This window comes from Monodelphis domestica, chromosome 3 (genome assembly GCF_027887165.1).
Source record: "Monodelphis domestica isolate mMonDom1 chromosome 3, mMonDom1.pri, whole genome shotgun sequence".
Lineage (NCBI taxonomy): Eukaryota > Metazoa > Chordata > Mammalia > Didelphimorphia > Didelphidae > Monodelphis > Monodelphis domestica.
Window position 1 is genome coordinate 161,854,232 of NC_077229.1, and position 18,261 is coordinate 161,872,492.

At 34.9% G+C, this 18,261-nt stretch overlaps 1 protein-coding gene across 15 annotated transcripts in view; it reads right to left on the reverse strand.

The window, feature by feature from the left end:
* OXR1 (oxidation resistance 1) overlaps positions 1-18,261 on the reverse strand; it is a 593,469-nt gene that overhangs the window by 23,822 nt on the left and 551,386 nt on the right. For 13 of the 15 annotated variants that reach the window (XM_056823193.1, XM_056823192.1, XM_007488210.3 and 10 more), the window contains 2 exons: positions 17,922-18,090; positions 6,818-6,980 (listed from right to left, as the gene is read on the reverse strand). In XM_056823193.1, the coding sequence (XP_056679171.1) occupies positions 6,818-6,980; positions 17,922-18,090 (332 nt within the window). Of the gene's footprint in view, positions 1-173; positions 5,574-6,817; positions 6,981-17,921; positions 18,091-18,261 lie in introns of those variants that run through there. The other 2 variants (XM_007488216.3, XM_007488217.3) reach the window with 2 other exon arrangements.

The window sequence follows — 18,261 nt, forward strand, 5'->3', positions numbered from 1 at the left end:
ATATAAGAATATAGCAACATTATTTTAAAGCACATTCTGAAAGTTTTTAGGAAATCAGACATTTTCTAAGCATTACCTATGCTCAAACTTTGAGAAAATGTGGCTTTTTTGGGATCACACTCCCACAAGAAAGCAAGCTAATATAAAAATCAAAATGCTTAACTGAAATTTACCAGACTGTATTTATGACTAATTGATTGCTGTCTTCTTCCCTTCTTTCCATACCAGAGGCGAGACATTTCCCTTTAAAGACAAACTAAGTTAAATTACATGACAGCTGTTTTTCAAAGCAGTCTCTCTATCCAAGAAAAATTCCCAACACAAGAACAGCACTCCAGTGACAAAACAGTTTGCTACACACAAAGGCTTGACTGACAAGACAAAGAGCTAATCAGTAAGTCACATTCCAGCCAAGCTAGTCCTGAGTGGTGACTGTGGAACTGGGAAGGGAGGGAATGACCATACTTAAGTTTGGTTGCACCATACCATATGCTCAGAGAAAGGGCTAAAGTTTAAAGAGACAGAACATGTATTTCCAATTAAAGTATATGATAGACTTTCTAAAGGTAACTCCATTTAGAACTTTCAATATCTTTTAAGAAAAACAAAAAACTTAAAAAGCATATCCATAGAAATGCTATGTTCCACGTGTTCGATTATATTTTGAGTAAATCTGTGTTATATTTACACTTGAAATAAGAATCCACACATACTTTGTTTTGTTTTCCCAGACCATACAGTTCCCTTCCCTAGGGGGAATTCCTTCAATGGATGCAAATCCACACCTGCTCTGCAATTTTTAGACTTCCCAGACTGGAACACTGTGTGTGTGTGTGATTATCCTCATTCAGGCAGTGTGTGATAGAGATGAACTTAGGTCTTTCTGACTTAGAGACCAGTTCTATCTGTCATGCCATGTTGTCTCACTCACATACACAATTAAGATAGTAAAATAATTTTAAAATCCACTCTATCACGAATTGACATATAAATCCAAAGTTTCACAGTTCCCAGTGTCAACATGGAATTTAGGAATCACAAACTTGTGGCCTAGTGGGATCTGATGAACCCCAAGTTTCAGGACTAGCTTATAGGTTGGAGACCCCAAAGTTTGTACTTGTTCCCTGTTCCCATGGGAATCTACCCTGAAGGGAATCCCAAGCTAGCAGTTTCAGACTGAGTAGGAGACCCCCTGGGAAATGACAATCAATCCTGGTTGGGTGAGACTAAGCATATGCTAAGGACCCTCTTTGTTTTAGGTAGTCTCACCTATTGTATCAGAACTTTTCTCAAGAAGATCCACACCAGAGCAGGAACCATCCTTTAGTATCCATTGTTAGTAGCTCCTTCTCTTACACCCTAGACTCTAGCTATGATTCCTTTCCCAAACTTGATTGTATCCTGTCAGTGTAGTTTGTACACCCCCATTTCTTTGTAGCTATCGTGATGTCAATCATCTTTCCCTGTCCCTGGACTCCCCAAATGGTATATAGGTTTCCCAAATTCTTTTGTTCCCTGGAGTCCATCCTAAGTCGGTGGCACTCCCAGGGGTCAGTGACAGTGACCAGAGCAGCCAGAGTTCAATCCGGACTCTTTGCAGTCACGGGGAGCAAGCATTTCTGGGAGCAAGCATTTCTGTTGTCGTGGGCTACTAGTGCTGAAGTCTTTTAGCGCTGAACCCTTTTAGCCCTAGATTAAAGAGTGATTTTGACTATTTAATAGTTCTGTTTTTTCTAGTTGACACCAAGAATGTGAAGTTTTTTGCAGCAACTCTGCTCTCTCAAAGTACCCCAGCCCCAATACCAGAGACAAACTGAATCTTAGACAACTTTCATTTTAGAGTAGACTATTATAGAAATGATCATTTTGGTATCAAAGAAGGTACAGTTGGGCAATTCTCTGGGTTTATTTTTAACTTTGAACTAATGAAGAGACAGTACTTAAAGGAATAAAGTAACAGGGTTGTATTCAAAATATAAGAAACAGAGACCAGCAGTAAAGAATTCTTGAATACTCTTGTCATTATGTAGAGTTGTGGATATGTTTCGGTCATTTTAATAATTATCGTCAAAAGTAGTATCTAGAACAAATTAAAAAATAAAATTTATAATCAAAACATGATTATGAATTCTTGGTGTGGATTCAACCCAGAGACCACAAGCCCTTTATTATCCGGTGAATAGTCTTGAGAGTTGCTGTGGCTGAAAATAGTCAATAACCTCCAACTAGCTAAACGTTGGTCACTGGACAACAGAGATACAGTAGAGGACTTAGTCTGTTGCTAGGTTCAGATTATAAGCTTCTCTATGTTAGAATGATGTCTCCCTTAGCTTGATTTCAGCTGGTAATCTTTGAGAACTCAGGGCCAACTATAGGACACAATGTGGCATGCAATAGAACTTTAGTGGAAGTACTAAATTGTACCAGTTAAACATAAAAAATTGTTGAGCTTTTTTCCAAGGTTGTGTGTTACAATCAACTCAGATCAGTTCCAGAAAGTCAAATGTTAAATTTTCTGTATAAGCATTTATTCTGTGGAATTTGATAAGTGCTACAAATCAGGGCTTAATTTATTTATCTGATGCTTGTCTAAGACCTAAGAAGGTGTTAGAAACCATCTTAATAATGCAAATTATTTTAAAAGTGTGTCATGTGTATATTTCCTCCCTAGAGGACTAGTTGTTGAACATTTATCAACATATTCCTATCTTTCCTTTATGCCCTCATTCCTTATTGCAGACCTCACCCATAAGGAATGTTCACTTGAATCTACTAGGGCTCTTGACATCAAAGGAGCTGAGGACCCTCCATAGAGGAAACAGGGCAGCATTTCCCACACCACCATCATCACCCTTTTGGGCTCCTCCTCTTTCTTCTCATAGGCATAGGTGGCCTTTGCTACATAACAGTAGCAGCAACTTTTTATAATGTAGATCTCTATGAATCTGACACAATAGTGGGGATTGCACTGAAAACAAACAACAAAAAAAAAATAGGAGACACAGGAAGCAGACAGGGAAAAAGATAAGAGGATATAGGGGAAAATACAAGCATCACATAATTAAATGATTTCACCTAAGGCTAGACTCTATGCCAAAAAATACTTGTCATATAGAATCACAAAACCTCAGTTATTGGAGACCTCAGAGATCAGTAAAGTCATTCCATTCCTGGACAGGAATCCCCTCTACAACACCTAGGAAAAGTAGCCATGCAGTCACTCCCTCATGCCCTCAGTGATGTGGAATCTACCATCTTCTGAATTAGTCCATTCTACTTCTAACCAGCTCTAGCTGTTGGGAGATTTCCCCTCCTACTAAACCAAAATATATCCCTTCACATATTCCATCCTCACTCCCTTACTTCTAGGACCAATCAAAACCAGTGTAATCTCTCTTCCACAAACTAACACTTCAGATAGTTGTAGATAGCTATTAAATCTCTGTCTATACCTCAGAACCCTACAATTTTCTCTTCTTCATGCTATGGAGATGAAAAAACAGAGGCTTTAGTGAGTTTAACTGACTTGCCTAACATTACACAGGTAATATGTGGCAGCCAGGACTAAGGTCAAAAGGATAAGTATACACTTGAGTCAAATTTCTATCACAAACCCATAAAATAAGTGATATTGTCACCTGAAGGAGGAATAAACTTTAGTCTGAAAAATCCATTCTAGAAATATAATTTTATCTCTAATGAAGCTGGAAAAATGAAGCATATCACATTTTTGATGATATAGCTTTAGGTTAACAGTGAGCCATTTAAAACTGATAATGTAACATACCAGGCATGGAAGTATAGTTGATGTATTAAATACTTGATCAGAGCAGTTAATGATCAATGTATAGGCAGTTCTAAAGGCAAGAAAATTACTGGGCCAAAGCCACAAAGGCTTAGCCCTCACCTTGTCAAACCTCATTCCTCTGAAAAGCACATGTCAGGTGAATCCCCACCTACCCTGACCTTGTCATTGTGCAACCAATGTGAATCAACTATGCTTTGTTACATATTCATTGATCCTCCCAATCCACAATAAAGCCTGTGGTGAGGCGCAGGGCTCTTCCTCTTGTTTCCTGCAACTTTGGAACTCTCCTCTTTCCTAGCACCACTCTTGGCCAAGTGCTTTCTGTCTTGGAATCCTTACTTCCATGTGTTAGCCTATTTCTCACATTTTCCTTTTACTATTTTTCTAAAGAAAATGTCCTCAGGGACCAGCGCCATTCCCTACTTAAATTAACTTCTCTGTGTCTATTTATCACCCATTTTCTCAGACTCCTTGCTCCTTCTTGAGCCCAAACCCACTAAAGAAATCTTGAATGTAACAGCCGCTGGACAACTGTTATAAACTTAAAGAAATCCCCTCATACCACAGAAAATTCGGAAGAAAACATCTCCACATAGGTTTTGCATTCATCTTAAAAATGATGATGCTCATTGCACTCATTAAACACCTACTATGTATACTTTTATCTCAAAGTGCTCATAAGTCTACTGGGAAGTAAACTACACAGAAGTAACTAATATTCAATATAAGTTAGATAAAATACACTCTATCAGGTTCAAGGGAGAAGGCTATTACTGATTTAGCAAAGGAAGTTGTATCTGATTTGGGTTCTAAAGGAGAAAGATTTCAACAAAAAGAAACAGGTCACACCAAGAGAGTGCCTAGTGTTCTCTGGGTAAAGATTGTCTTTTTTGGCTTGAAGGTTGTATGTGCAAATAGAAACAAGAGAAAGCTGAAAAGTGGATGGTTGTGAAGATTTAGGATACCAGTCTGAGGAAAATGGCTTTACCCAGGAGGTAACTGGGAGTTACAGAAGACTAGATGGGTGAACAATGTGAAGGATGTGGCTAAAGAACAGAGAGGCTCTTCCAATAGTCAAGGTAAGTGATAATAAAGAACTGTACTAAGGAAGTATGAATAAAGAAGCCATGGATAAAGGAGATACCATGCTGGTAGAAGCCAGGGCTTGGTAAATGACTGGATATGAAATGAGGGAGGTAACAGTCCCAAACAAACCAAAAGACAGGATGTGGAGAAAGGCATAATGGTTCAATGAAAAGAACATGGTTCATGGTAATTAACAAAAACAAGTTACTATTTCACAATGACTCTAGAGTTGCTATTACTTCTTGACATCTTGGTATAAATTCTAATAGTAGCCTTGCCATAGCACAGGCGTTCAACAAACAACTTAATTGACTCAAATTTACTCTTGCTGGAAGCAAGGATTGTGAAGAGATAAAATTGGGGGACACTACACAACCTCACCCCTCCAGATAAATAATTGTTTTGAAAGTAAAATAAAAAAACAAATAATCCCAAAGGTTTATTGAGACCTAAAAATTGACAAATGTTCTGAAAATGAAGAATGATTCTGGATCATCTGAAATTCCTCCCTGATAGATTCTTCCACATGTACATTAGAAACATTTTTATCTCTTCTCCATTTAAACTTATGCCTTTTTAATATTCATATCTTCTCCCTGAATTTAATTATTTACACTCTACTGGACAAGACAAAAAAAGTTACATTCAAATGAATATAGTCAATAAGTTAAGTTGTATGACACTGAAGTGACATTTTGAGGGGTAAGAACTTTTATAAATTAGTATTTTAATTTATTATAAATATGATGAACATTTACAATACTTCATGACATAGTTTCTTACTTGATACTTATGTGCATACAATGAATATAGTGGAATTAAATATTCTTAAAAATGAATGCTTTTAAATGAAAGAGCAAATATATAATGATTACATACAAAGCATGTAAAATACAAATAAATGTCAACATATACACAAATACAGGCAGTAACACATATGAAAGAGATAAATTATTTTTGACCACACATTTATTACCACATTTTAGTATCTGCTATATATTTCCTAATGCAGCAAGCAATGAGAGACTAGTCCAGGCAACAAAACATTACAAAACCTGTTATCCAATATAAGTAAAAATGTTTCTACTAGTCCAACAATCGTCAATAATAATAAATTTAACCTATTCACATCATTAATCTGGATTTTATAAGATTGACTTTGTATAATAAGGCTCTTTGATGATTATGAAAATGGGATTCTCATTTCCCACAGGCAGTTGAGATATTTAGTATGAGTGATGTTGATTAACAGATAGAATCAATTAAATTTTCAACCCACAAAATTTTCATTCCATATCAACTTCTTCATGAAGAAATTGTTTTTTTAAAACCTTTACCTTCCATCTTGGAACCAATACTAAGTACAGTTCCTTGGCAGAAAAACAGTAGGGGCAAGGAATTACCTAGGGTCACATAGTAAGGAATTATACAGAAATTGTTTGATGACTTGGTACAATTTTTACTGGTTTCTCTCTCACATACCAGCATTTTAGTTTAACTGACTTAAAAGGGAGATTATTAAATGGAATGGCTATGTTATGTACTCTCATTTATCCTTAGCACCTAGCATACTGTCCAAGTAAGCACTTAATAAATGCTTGTTGAATGACGGATAGGATATATTGTTATTAGAAATCTAATTCATGAAAAGGGAAAAAAATGGCAATTGGTATATAATAAGGTAGTTGACATTATTCCAATTTTTACCTCAAAATACAGAATATCCTCAAACACAGAAAGCAATTTTAAGTGCTATACTGTTATCCAATTATAATTTAGAGAAAAAGAAGAATAAAGGGGAAAAAAGATATGTGTTAAATTTACTCCTTTACACAGCAATAGTAAATATAACTTTTTGAAAACTAAAATTGCTATCTGATAATTCATTTGAACTTCTATTAGTATCCTGAAATGTTTCCTTACCTCCCACTCTTTGAGCCCATCTTCACTTGTAGAATCATCAGTAGTTTCAGAATCTTCCATTTTCTTTACTACTATAAATCCTGGTTCTCTAGTAAATTCACCAGTATCTTCTATATATGTTTCTGGGCTCCAGTGAATGAAGAATGCATATAAGTGATTTGTCCTATTAATTTAAGCACAAAAGATACACAGGTGTCATTAGCAACTACTTACATCAACCTCTCATGATATCTAAAGTGAAATTCCCCCAGAGGACAAAATGAGACATGAAAATATTCTAGGTACATAATATATACTGAAATACAATGTGCACAGCTGAAAGATAGAAATATTTGAAACAGTTTTACACATTTAAGGCATTGTGAAGAGTGCTATGCAATGTCAAAAGATTTGAAAGATTCAAGTCACATCTCTGCCATTTCTCTTAATAAGTCACTTTACCTCTTTGGGACTCAGTTTCTTCAGACGTTAAAATAAAAAAAGGGTAAGGAGGGAAACAACTTTTGAACTAGCTATCTAATGTTCCAACTCTAACCTTCAACAATTCTCTAAGCCTTTAAAGCATGAAGTCTTTCTAACTCCATCTCAGACATTAACTGCAACAACATGCAAAGTCCCCTCTATAGGGGAAAATATAGAGGAAAATTCCTCTATAGAATTTCCTGACAGTTTGACTCCAAAACTGAAAGTATTAACTGGACAAAGATACCTATAAACTTTCGTAACTGCTGTATGTGCTCACTTTCTTCATTCAAGGGTTGCTGGTAAGGAAGTCTGCACCTCACAGAAATATATCTCATGTGGTTCATTAAGGCAAACTACATGACTAGCCTGTCACATGATCAAGAATGTATTATGAATTAAATCCCCAACATCAATTTCCTAAAATGATAAATGCTGGAGGAAAAGTGGGAAAACAGGTACATCAGTGCACTGTTGGTGGAACTATGAACTAGTCCAACCAAGCTGAAAGGCAATTTGGAAGTATAGCCAAAAAACTATTAAACTGGCTATATAGGTAAGTACAAAGAGATTAAAGAAGAAAAGGACTCCCATATGTAAAGAAAATATTTATATAAACTCTTTTTGTGGTGGCAAAGAATTTAGAAATTCTAGAGATACTCATCAACTGGAGAATAGTTGAACAAGGTGCAATATTTGAAAGTGATGGAATACTCTTATGCTTTAACAAATGATGATGAAGACAGTTTCATAGAAACCTAAGAAGGGAAGTGAATAGAATCAGTAAGAAAATGTATACAAAATAAATAATTGTGAAACACTTTGGAACTCTGATCAACACAAAGACTAACCATAATTTCAAAGGATTCATAACAAAACATACAATTAACATCCAAATAGAGAGGGGAAGGATTTGGAATACTGACTGAGGTTTGTTTGTTTGGGGTATGTGGAGGGGGTGGACATAGCCAATTCAGGAATCAGGTTTTTTTTTTTTTAATGTATTATAAATGTGTTGTAATGGATTTAATTTTCCTTGCTTTCAACTGGGGGGCAGGAGGAGTAGAAAAGAGAGTAAAAAATGCTGACCTGAAAATAAAACTGAAAGAAAAAAAGAAAAACATTTTTTAAAGTCAGTGACATGGTGACATGGGAATTTAAACTTATTCTCATACTAACCATATGAAATTTTTTAAAAAAGATAAATTTATGCTAAAACTCTTATCTGATTAAAAGTTTTTTTATTCTGAATTAATACACCTTTCCATTAGCATTTAACAAATGAGATAACTGAAATCATTAGTTATAATAACATTACTACTTTTTAGAAAATATAGTATTAAGTCTTTCAAAGATATATGTATGGATATGTTATACCTCCTATGTGGAAAACATAACCAATACTAATAGTATATATATATATATATATATATATATATATATATATATATATATATATATATATATATATATATATATATATATACACACACACACATACATACATACATATTTTTTAATTTTTGTTGTTTAATTTTTGTTGTAAAATTTAATTTTAATGTTTCAATAATGTTTTGATGAGTTGAATAAATAAACAAGTCAGATATGAGTCACCTTTGTATAAATTCTTCCTTATAATTAATAACATCTAAGTCATAAGTACAGTCTATGACCAGGAAAACAAGGCCTGTTGAGAAATTAAACCTATGATCTTGGTTTCATAAACACAACTGTCCAACAAACTTCTAAACGAATATGCACAAATATAAGGTATTAAAAGTCATATTTTTGATATGGGGGGTGGTAAAGGTAAAATTGGCATATTCGCCTTTAAAAAACTAATGCATCTAAAGACATACAATGCATTTGAATTCAGTATTTAATTATCTAATTTTTTTTTACTTTTTTCTTTGATTTTTCACTCACTCTAGTAAACAGTGGGTTAAGAAGGTAGAAACATTTGATAAAAATGAAGTTTGAGGGTGGATTGTTTAATTTTTTGCATTATCACTGGTCATAATTATTTAACATACTAAGTTATATCAACCAACTGACTATTTGATTAATAGCCATTAAACCAGTATGTTAGCAGTTGTGTTCTTGACCAAAAACTTGAATATTTAAATTCTCTTAGGTAACTATCAATATAATCAAAAGGGTATTCAAAAATTACTAATTCATCACTGTCATATTCATTTGTCACTCTGTGGTGTTAATGACCTCAAAAAAAGGCTTAAGAAAATCAGTAGTTAAATGGGCTCCTTTGTGAACAAGTTAATATGTGAATGCTGAAAATGTCAATTTTTAGGCTGAAATGAAAAGGTAAATTCAAAATAAATAAAATGAGTGGTTTTAAAACTACTGTTTAAAAATAGAAAGTGATCTTTTATTTCCTACTTTAAAAAAATTAAAATTCAATAATATGTATGAATGTTTTCACATACAATGAAGGTCAGGAAAAGAACTGTATATAAATCCTTGAATCTATTTGGAACTAGTTATATTTATAGACAAGAATGTATGTATATGTAAATAAAAGTTAATGACATGACCTTGCTAATCAGCACCCTTGCTAATTTTGGTCCTTGTCTGAATGTCCTTCTGTTCTTTTGTTGTGTTTTTAAGCATTACTACTACCTCCACTGTCACCACTCAACAATAACTTCTCTTCCCAAAATGTTATAACAAAGTAGTACAGTCAAGAAAAAAAATTGATTGCTTTAATTTTTGACTTCTGAATCTGAAAATATAGATTACATTTTGGTAAATATTCATCATTTATTAATATCTGTGGCATATAATTTCTGCCACAAGATGGCAGTACCACAGAATTGCATTCTGTATTGCTTGTAGAAACATTAATAGAAATAAATAAAAGTCTGTTTCAACAGCTCAAATGCTAAAAATACTATATTCAGTAGTGCAATGGAGAGAGTGCCAGACCTGAAGTCAAGAAGACTCTCATCTTCCTGAGTTTGAATCCAACCTCAGATATTTGATAGCTGTGTGACCCTTGGCAAGTCACTTAACCCTGGTTGACACAGTTCCCTCATCTGTAAAATGAGTTGGGAGAGGGAAACAGCAAAGCACTTCAGTACCATTTCCAAGAAAAACTCAAATAGGATCATGAAGAAACAGACAGGACTGAAACAAATGAAAAATAACCAAAAAAACTATAACTACTTATATAAAGAAAACTCGCAATTTAGGATTTAAAAGACACTTTTACACTTGCACACTTGGATAAAGGGGAAGAATGATTTGTGTTTTGATCAAGGCATCAAAAAAATTATAAATATATATATATATAAATATATATAATATATAAATAAATATAATATATAAATGGTTAGGGTTTGAACAGGTATTGTTTTTTAATGGGAAGAGAACTCAGTGTAATTCTGAATAATAATTAATAATACTCTATTAATTAATCAAGCACATAAGAGACAAAGATATTTTACTTAGAAATTTTTTAATAGTCATATTTTCCTCCTTCATTTTGTATCCTCATGAGCAAAGGCCACAGTACTCATACAGATATGCTATGTAAACAAAGGTTTAGAAATATTAATCTGAGTCAGAGGACCTGAATTTAATTCAGTTACCCTTCTTACTATTTGAGGGAATGTCAAATCACTGAAACTCTCTCTAAGGCCTTTCCCACATCAGTAAAATGATAGAGTTGGATTTAACTAGGTCTTTTCCAGTTTCAATTTTAGGATGTAATTAGGAGAATGACAGATAAAAGACAATGAAACCTAGGCATTAGAAGAAGAAAAGGATTAATGAGCAAAAAACCAGATGAATCTATGTGTGAGGAAAAGTACATAGGAAAGTACTTACTTTGTAAGTTAAAGGAATCTTATTTGCATTTATATAGCATATAGTTTGTATTAATCTACCTTGCAGATATTTGTATCAACTCCTTTACTATAACAGATTCCTTGGAGGCCAAGATATTAACTAGTACAACTTTATTTGATAAAGGGCCAGAATTATGCCTTACACATAATTGGACACTCACACAATCTTTGAATAATGAACAGACTAATGTAGTTTAGACATCACTGGCAGGGTTGGATTTGGAGTTAACAGGCCTGAGTTCATATCCCACACTTACCCTGAACTACCTGTGTGACCCTGGGCAATTTTCTTAATATTCTAGGACTCAGCTTCCTCAACTATAAAACAAGACTTAAAAGATTTGACAGTCCTTCTAGTATTAGATTGATGATCCCATAAATTCTATGCATATGTATATCAAGATCAATAACAAAAGACCCACACAAAAAAAATGAAGTAATCTCTACTCTCAAGGGTCTTATGTTCTATTTGGGGAGCTAAATTATTTTATACAGATAAAAGTAGAGAGAGAATAAACAAATACAGAATCAATTCAAAGATGCTAGGAAGAAGGGCAATGAAAAGTCTCATGGAGAAGATACTTGAGCTGTGCTTGCAAGTAAGTTAAGAGATACTACAGGGCAGAAATGAAGAAAGAGCACGTTCGAGGCATGGAGGCAGCTAGTACAAAGGCAATGGATGTTAAATAGTGTCATGTGGGAGGAATACAGACAAGTCCATTTTGGCAGCCCCATAATATTCAGGAAGGAATATAATGTAACAACGAGGCTGGAATCATTAAGTTGTGAAGGACTTTTAAAACCAAAATAGGAGTTATATTTTAGCTAAATGCTAGCATAAGTAATTCAAATTTGAGTAATGGTTACATCTATGATTAAGGAAAAGCACTGAGGCTGTAGATTAAAGTTTAATAAAAGGCAGACCTCACCTTCAAAGGAACTTGCATTCCACTGGGAAAAGACAAAATGTCCAGAAGATCTAAAACTAGAGGCAGAGGTGGTACATAAGGCAGGAAGAAGAGAAAGGAAAGTATATCCCTGAAGGGTCATGGTTACAGTCAAAAAAGTAGGAAAGACCAGAAAGTGTATATAGCCTAGGGACCTTATAAAAGGTGGTCTGGCCAAGTGGCTACAAGTTGGTGGTATCTCCAGGCTGGGAAGAAAGCAGGATAAAGTAAAGAGTAGATCTGGAAAACAGAAACAAGAAGATTTAATAGCTAATTAGATACATATAATGAGAGGAAAGTGAGGAATCTAAGATGATGCTGAAATGATAAAATTGGGCCCATAGAAGAATAGTAGAGCCCTCAATTGACTAGGCAGATCCAGGAAAGAAGGGTGGAATCAAGATAATTACTTCTTTGACAAATGCTCAGTTTGAGATGTCTCAGGGATAATTATCTTGAAATGCCCCACAGGGCAGATGGTCATGAGAGTCTGGAACTCAGAAGAACTGGACCAGATACACAGATCTGAGAGTTGCCTGCATAGATGATAATTAAACCTATGGCTTCTGATACAGTCAAAAGAAAGGAAATAAGGAGCATAGAGAAATGATACTAGGGCTATCAACAGGCCTCAGATTTAAGGAGTATGATATTCATGATGAGCCAGGCAAGGAGACCGAGAGGCATCAATCAGACAGATAGGAACTCACCCGAGAGAGAGCAATGTAGAAAAATGCAGGAAAAGAAATAGTACAGAGGAGCAGAAAGCAGCCAACAGTGCCAAATGCAGCAGAGATGGTCAAAACAAAGTAAATATGCTTTTTTTAAGGCAACCTTTTTTTTTAAAGGATATTTAGGTATATCTGAAGGTGGAAGAGGAAAAACCAGATTAGGAAATACTTAAGGTAGAGAGAGGAAGGATCAAACATATCTAGAGGGGTTGGAATCAGTAAGAAAGACCAAAAAATGGATAAAAGGAGAGAGTAGATAAGAGATTTGGAGATGAAGACAGAGGGAGAAAAGGGTAATCATGGCAAAGGGCCTTAATTTTTTCAGAAAGAGAGGTGAGGCAGGTGTGACTGCTGGAGAAAAGAAAAGGTTTGGAACAGATTCTATGGGAGTAGAATTAATTAAGAAAGACTAAAATTGCTTTGCTCAAATTTATGGTTAAACCAGAACTCAACTGAGTGACATCCTCCAACTCCATTCAACAGAGGGTGAGTAGAAGCAGAGGAGGATAGATGGTGGGAATAACTCTGGGTTGGATTTTTTAATGATACCTGGTTTAAGACAAGGGGGAAAGGGGTTCAGAATCAATAAAATCATACAAATACATTTTACATTTGTATACCCACTTATACAATTGTCAAAATAACCAGCTATTCTTAACATTTTTTATTAGACACCAACATCCTTTTGTATCAGAATTTTCTTCTCACTCTCTCACCCATGTAGGCAATCAATTGCCTGATTTTATCATCTATATCCTCAAAACACTGTCCAAAAAGGTCTCCTTCTCTCCAATAGCTACTGAACTCTTATTACTTCTTGAATGGATTTTTGCAATAGCTTTTTAATTAATTGGTCTTCCCACCTCAATTCAATAAACATTAAGCACCTAAAATATGCTGGGCACTGTGCTAAGGACTGCAGAGACAAAAGACAGTCTCTCTCTATGAGGAGCTTTTAATCTAATAAGAGTGCAACGTAAGCCTCAAGTCTTGCTCTACTCTAATCCACTTTAATATCGCCAGCAAAGACATTTTATTTCACCAGCAAAGAGATTTTACTTAAGTGTAAAAGTGAGCTCCACATTCTCCTGCTCAATCAACCAAGAGCTCCCTGGTTCCTTTAGGCACACACAAAAAAATCCTGTTTGACAATGAAAGCTTTTCACAACTTGACCTCAACTTTTCTTTTGCTTTATTATGCATCACCTTCCTTATTCTCTACAAGGTTTAGGTATAGGTGAATTGACCTTTTAACTCTTACTCATATTTCTGTGCCTTTGTATTAGCCATCTTCCATTTCTGGAATGCACTACTTTTCAAAGTTTATTCTTAGAATATTTTGTTTCCTTTAAAATTCAGCTCAAGGGCTACCTCCTTCTACATTAGTCTTATCTTAAATTACAAAGTTCTAGTACATGCTCTTGGGAAAATTACTTAACAACTCTGGAACTTATTATCTTCTTCTGTAAAATAAGAGTACTAAACTAGATGATTCTGGGGAGGAGGCGTATAGAAAAATAGAAAAAAATATAAAAAAGCAATTGAAGTTAAGTTTTAAATCCATTTCTACTAATTAGTTAGTTAGTTAGTAGTAGTCTCTCGGTGACCAAGAATGACTATTGTCTTTGTGCATTATCATCTATTGATGTACCCTCATGTGGCTTTGAAGTCCAAACACTGAGGCGCAGAGTTTGTGGCACACGGGGCATGGGACGCCAGTTGTTATGGGTTGTGGCCTGGTGTCGGCGTTCACGCGCAGTGGTGAGACGTCGATGTCGCTCATCTTCAAAGGTGGTGGCGGAATTACTACTGATGTAATCTTGAATAAGACACTTTTATGGCTGAATCTTGTTTCCTCGTGCATAAACTTATATCATTAAATTCTATAATCCTTCTTACTTTAAAGGTTTAGGAATCCTTTTTTTTAAGATTTTGGTTGATTTTTTAAAAACCCTTACCTTCCATCTTAGATTCAACACTATTTATTGGTTCTAAAATAGAAAAGCAATTAGGACTAGGCAATTGGGGTGGGGTTGATGGGTGTTAAGTGATTTATCTAGGGTCAAACAGTTAGGCAGTATCTGGGATCAAATTTGAGCCCAGGAGTTCCTATTTCTAGTCCTGGTTCTCAATCCATTGAGTACCTAGCTGCTCCCATGGTTGATTTGTAAAATAAAGAAACTATTTTCAGTCCGTGATCAATCTATTTAATTTTAAGTATTATGAAATCAGAAAGGTTATGCACATTGCACTAAAAAGAAAATAAATGTAGATTTTCCAGCTTCACTATTCTCCCACCTCCCTCAGGAAAAAAAAAATTCAAATTCCTGTATTTATTTTGTTTATATTTTATACCTGTTTTGGGGGATATATGTTATATCCTCCTACAAAATATAAACTATTTGAGGGCAGGGATTGTTTCATTTATGTCATTAAATCTCAATATCTAAGCACCTAAGTATAGCATACAAATGAGTTCTAAAAGATCTGATAGATCCTAACAAACTTGAAAAATTTTAATAGTGAGCTCAGCAAATGTCTATGTTTTTTTGCCCTAGATCTAGTCTATCTAAGTTCTTTTTTTTTTAAATTTTTATTTGGTCATTTCCAAATACTATTCATTGGAAACAAAGATCATTTTCTTTTTTTCCCTCCTCCCTCCCACCACCTCTCCCACAGCCGATGCACGATTCCATTGGGTATCACATGTGTTCTTGATTCAAACCCATTTCCATGTTGTTGGTATTTGCATTAGAGTGTTCATTTAGAGTCTCTCCTCAGTCATATCCCCTCCACCCCTGTATTCAAGCAGTTGCTTTTCATCGGTGTTTCTACTCCCACAGTTTATCCTCTGCTTGTGGATAGTGTTTTTTAGATCCCTGCAGATTGTTCAGGGACATTGCATTGCCACTAATGGAGAAGTCCATTACCTTCGATTGTAACACAGTGTATCAGTCTCTGTGTACAATGTTTTCCTGGTTCTGCTCCTTTCACTCTGCATCACTTCCTGGAGGTTGTTCCAGTCTCCATGGAACTCCTCCACTTTATTATTCCTTTTAGCACAATAGTATTCCATCACCAACATATACCACAATTTGTTCAGCCATTCCCCAATTGAAGGGCATCCCCTCATTTTCCAATTTTTGGCCACCACAAAGAGTGCAGCTATGAATATTCTTGTACAGGTCTTTTTCCTTATCTCTTTGGGGTACAAACCCAGCAGTGCTATAGCTGGATCAAAGGGCAGACAGTATTTTATCGCCCTTTGGGCATAGTCCAAATTGCCCTCCAGAATGGTTGGATCAATTCACAACTCCACCAGCAATGAATTAGTGTCCCTACTTTGCCACATCCCCTCCAGCATTCATTACTTTCCATGGCTGTCATGTTAGCCAATCTGCTAGGTGTGAGGCGATACCTCAGAGTTGTTTTGATTTGCATCTCTCTGATTATAAGAGATGTAGAGAACTTTTTCATGTCCCTTGCCCATTTATCAATTGGAGAATGGCTTGATTTTTTGTACAATTGATTTAGCTCTTTATAAATTTGAGTAATTAAACCTTTGTCAGAGGTTTTTATGAAGACTGTTTCCCAATTTGTTGCTACCCTTCTGATTTTAGTTACATTGGTTTTGTTTGTACAAAAACTTTTTAATTTGATGTAGTCAAAATTATTTATTTTACATTTTGTGACTCTAAGTCTTGCTTGGTTTTTAAATCTTTTCCTTCCCAAGGGTGTGACATGTGTACTATTCTGTGCTCGTCTAATTGACTTATAGTTTCCTTCTTTATGTTCAAGTCATTCACCCATTCTGAATTTATCTTGGTGTAGGGTGTGAGGTGTTGATCCAAACCTAATCTCTCCCACACTGTCTTCCAATTTTCCGAGCAGTTTTTATCAAATAATGGATTTTTGTCCCAAAAGCTGGGGTCTTTGGGTTTGTCATAAACTGTCTTGCTGAGATCATTTACGCCAAGTCTATTCCACCGATCCTCCTTTCTGTCTCTTAGCCAGTACCAAATTGTTTTGATGACTGCTGCTTTGAAATATAGTTTGAGATCTGGGACTTCAAGTCCTCCTTCCTTTGCATTTTTTTTTCATGATTTCCCTGGATATCCCTGATCTTTTGTTCTTCCAAATGAACTTAGTTATGGTTTTTTCTAATTCAGTAAAGAAGTTTTTTGGTAGTTCAATGGGTATGGCACTAAATAAATTAATTTGGGTAGGATTGTCATTTTTATTATGTTAGCTTGTCCTATCCATGAGCAATCAATGTTTTTCCAATTGTTTAGATCTAGTTTTAGCTGTGTGGAAAGTGTTTTGTAGTTGTGTTCATATAGTTCCTGTGTTTGTCTCGGCAGATAGATTCCTAAGTATTTTATATTGTCTAGGGTGATTTTAAATGGAATTTCTCTCTCTATTTCTTGCTGCTGAGATGTGTTGGAAATATATAGAAATGCTGATGACTTATGAGGGTTTATTTTGTATCCTGCAACTCTGCTAAAGTTGTTGATTATTTCGAGTAACTTTTTGGTTGATTCTCTAGGATTCCTTAAGTAAACCATCATATTGTCTGCAAAGAGTGATAGCTTGGTCTCCTCATTGCCAATTTTAATACCTTCAATTTCTTTTTCTGCTCTAATTGCTACTGCTAGTGTTTCTAGTACAATATTAAATTCTATCTAAGTTCTTCACTATCAAGACCTTAAAAGATTTAAGATTCTGTTAAAGAGTTCAATGATGGAGATTACAACCCACTAGATTCAATCTGCCTGAAAAATTCACCACATAGCCCACCTGTGTTCAAACTTCTCCCAAAGAAGAGAAGCTGGTGTTCCAACACACCTATATAGTCTGTCAACAAGCTAGTTATGTGGTTAAGAGTTTTTCTTCTTCAGAAACCGAAAAGATAACCTACTAAGTTGTAGTAGGGTGACAATCTTCTTTGGGAGAGTGAAAGTCCTTACTAATGAAATCACAGATGCATGAATTACTTAATCTTGAGATTTAATGTGGTTCTAAAATACAATGAATATTATCTTTCATTCTTTTAATATTTGGATGAATACTATGAGTCTGTTAGTAAATCTTGCCTTACCTTTCTTGAGGCACAGCAAACCAATATTCGTGTTTCTTATCTCTTTGTGCATATTGTTGCATTGTGGCACTTGCTTGAGATACAAATGTTTTTCTCATTGGTTTTCCAACTCTAAGACATAAGAATTTATACAATCGATGTTTTTTCTTTTCTTTTAAAAAACCTGATCCTATAAATGAAAAATAAACAGGCTTAAGTCCAAAGAACTCACATAATTTATTAAATTTGGAGAGAAGGAAGCAGAATGGTAGTAATTTATCACCAACCTCACATAAACTGTTAAGAGTAATAATACCTGTTAAATGGCACTTGTTGAAAAAGAACTCCAAAATAACTGGTA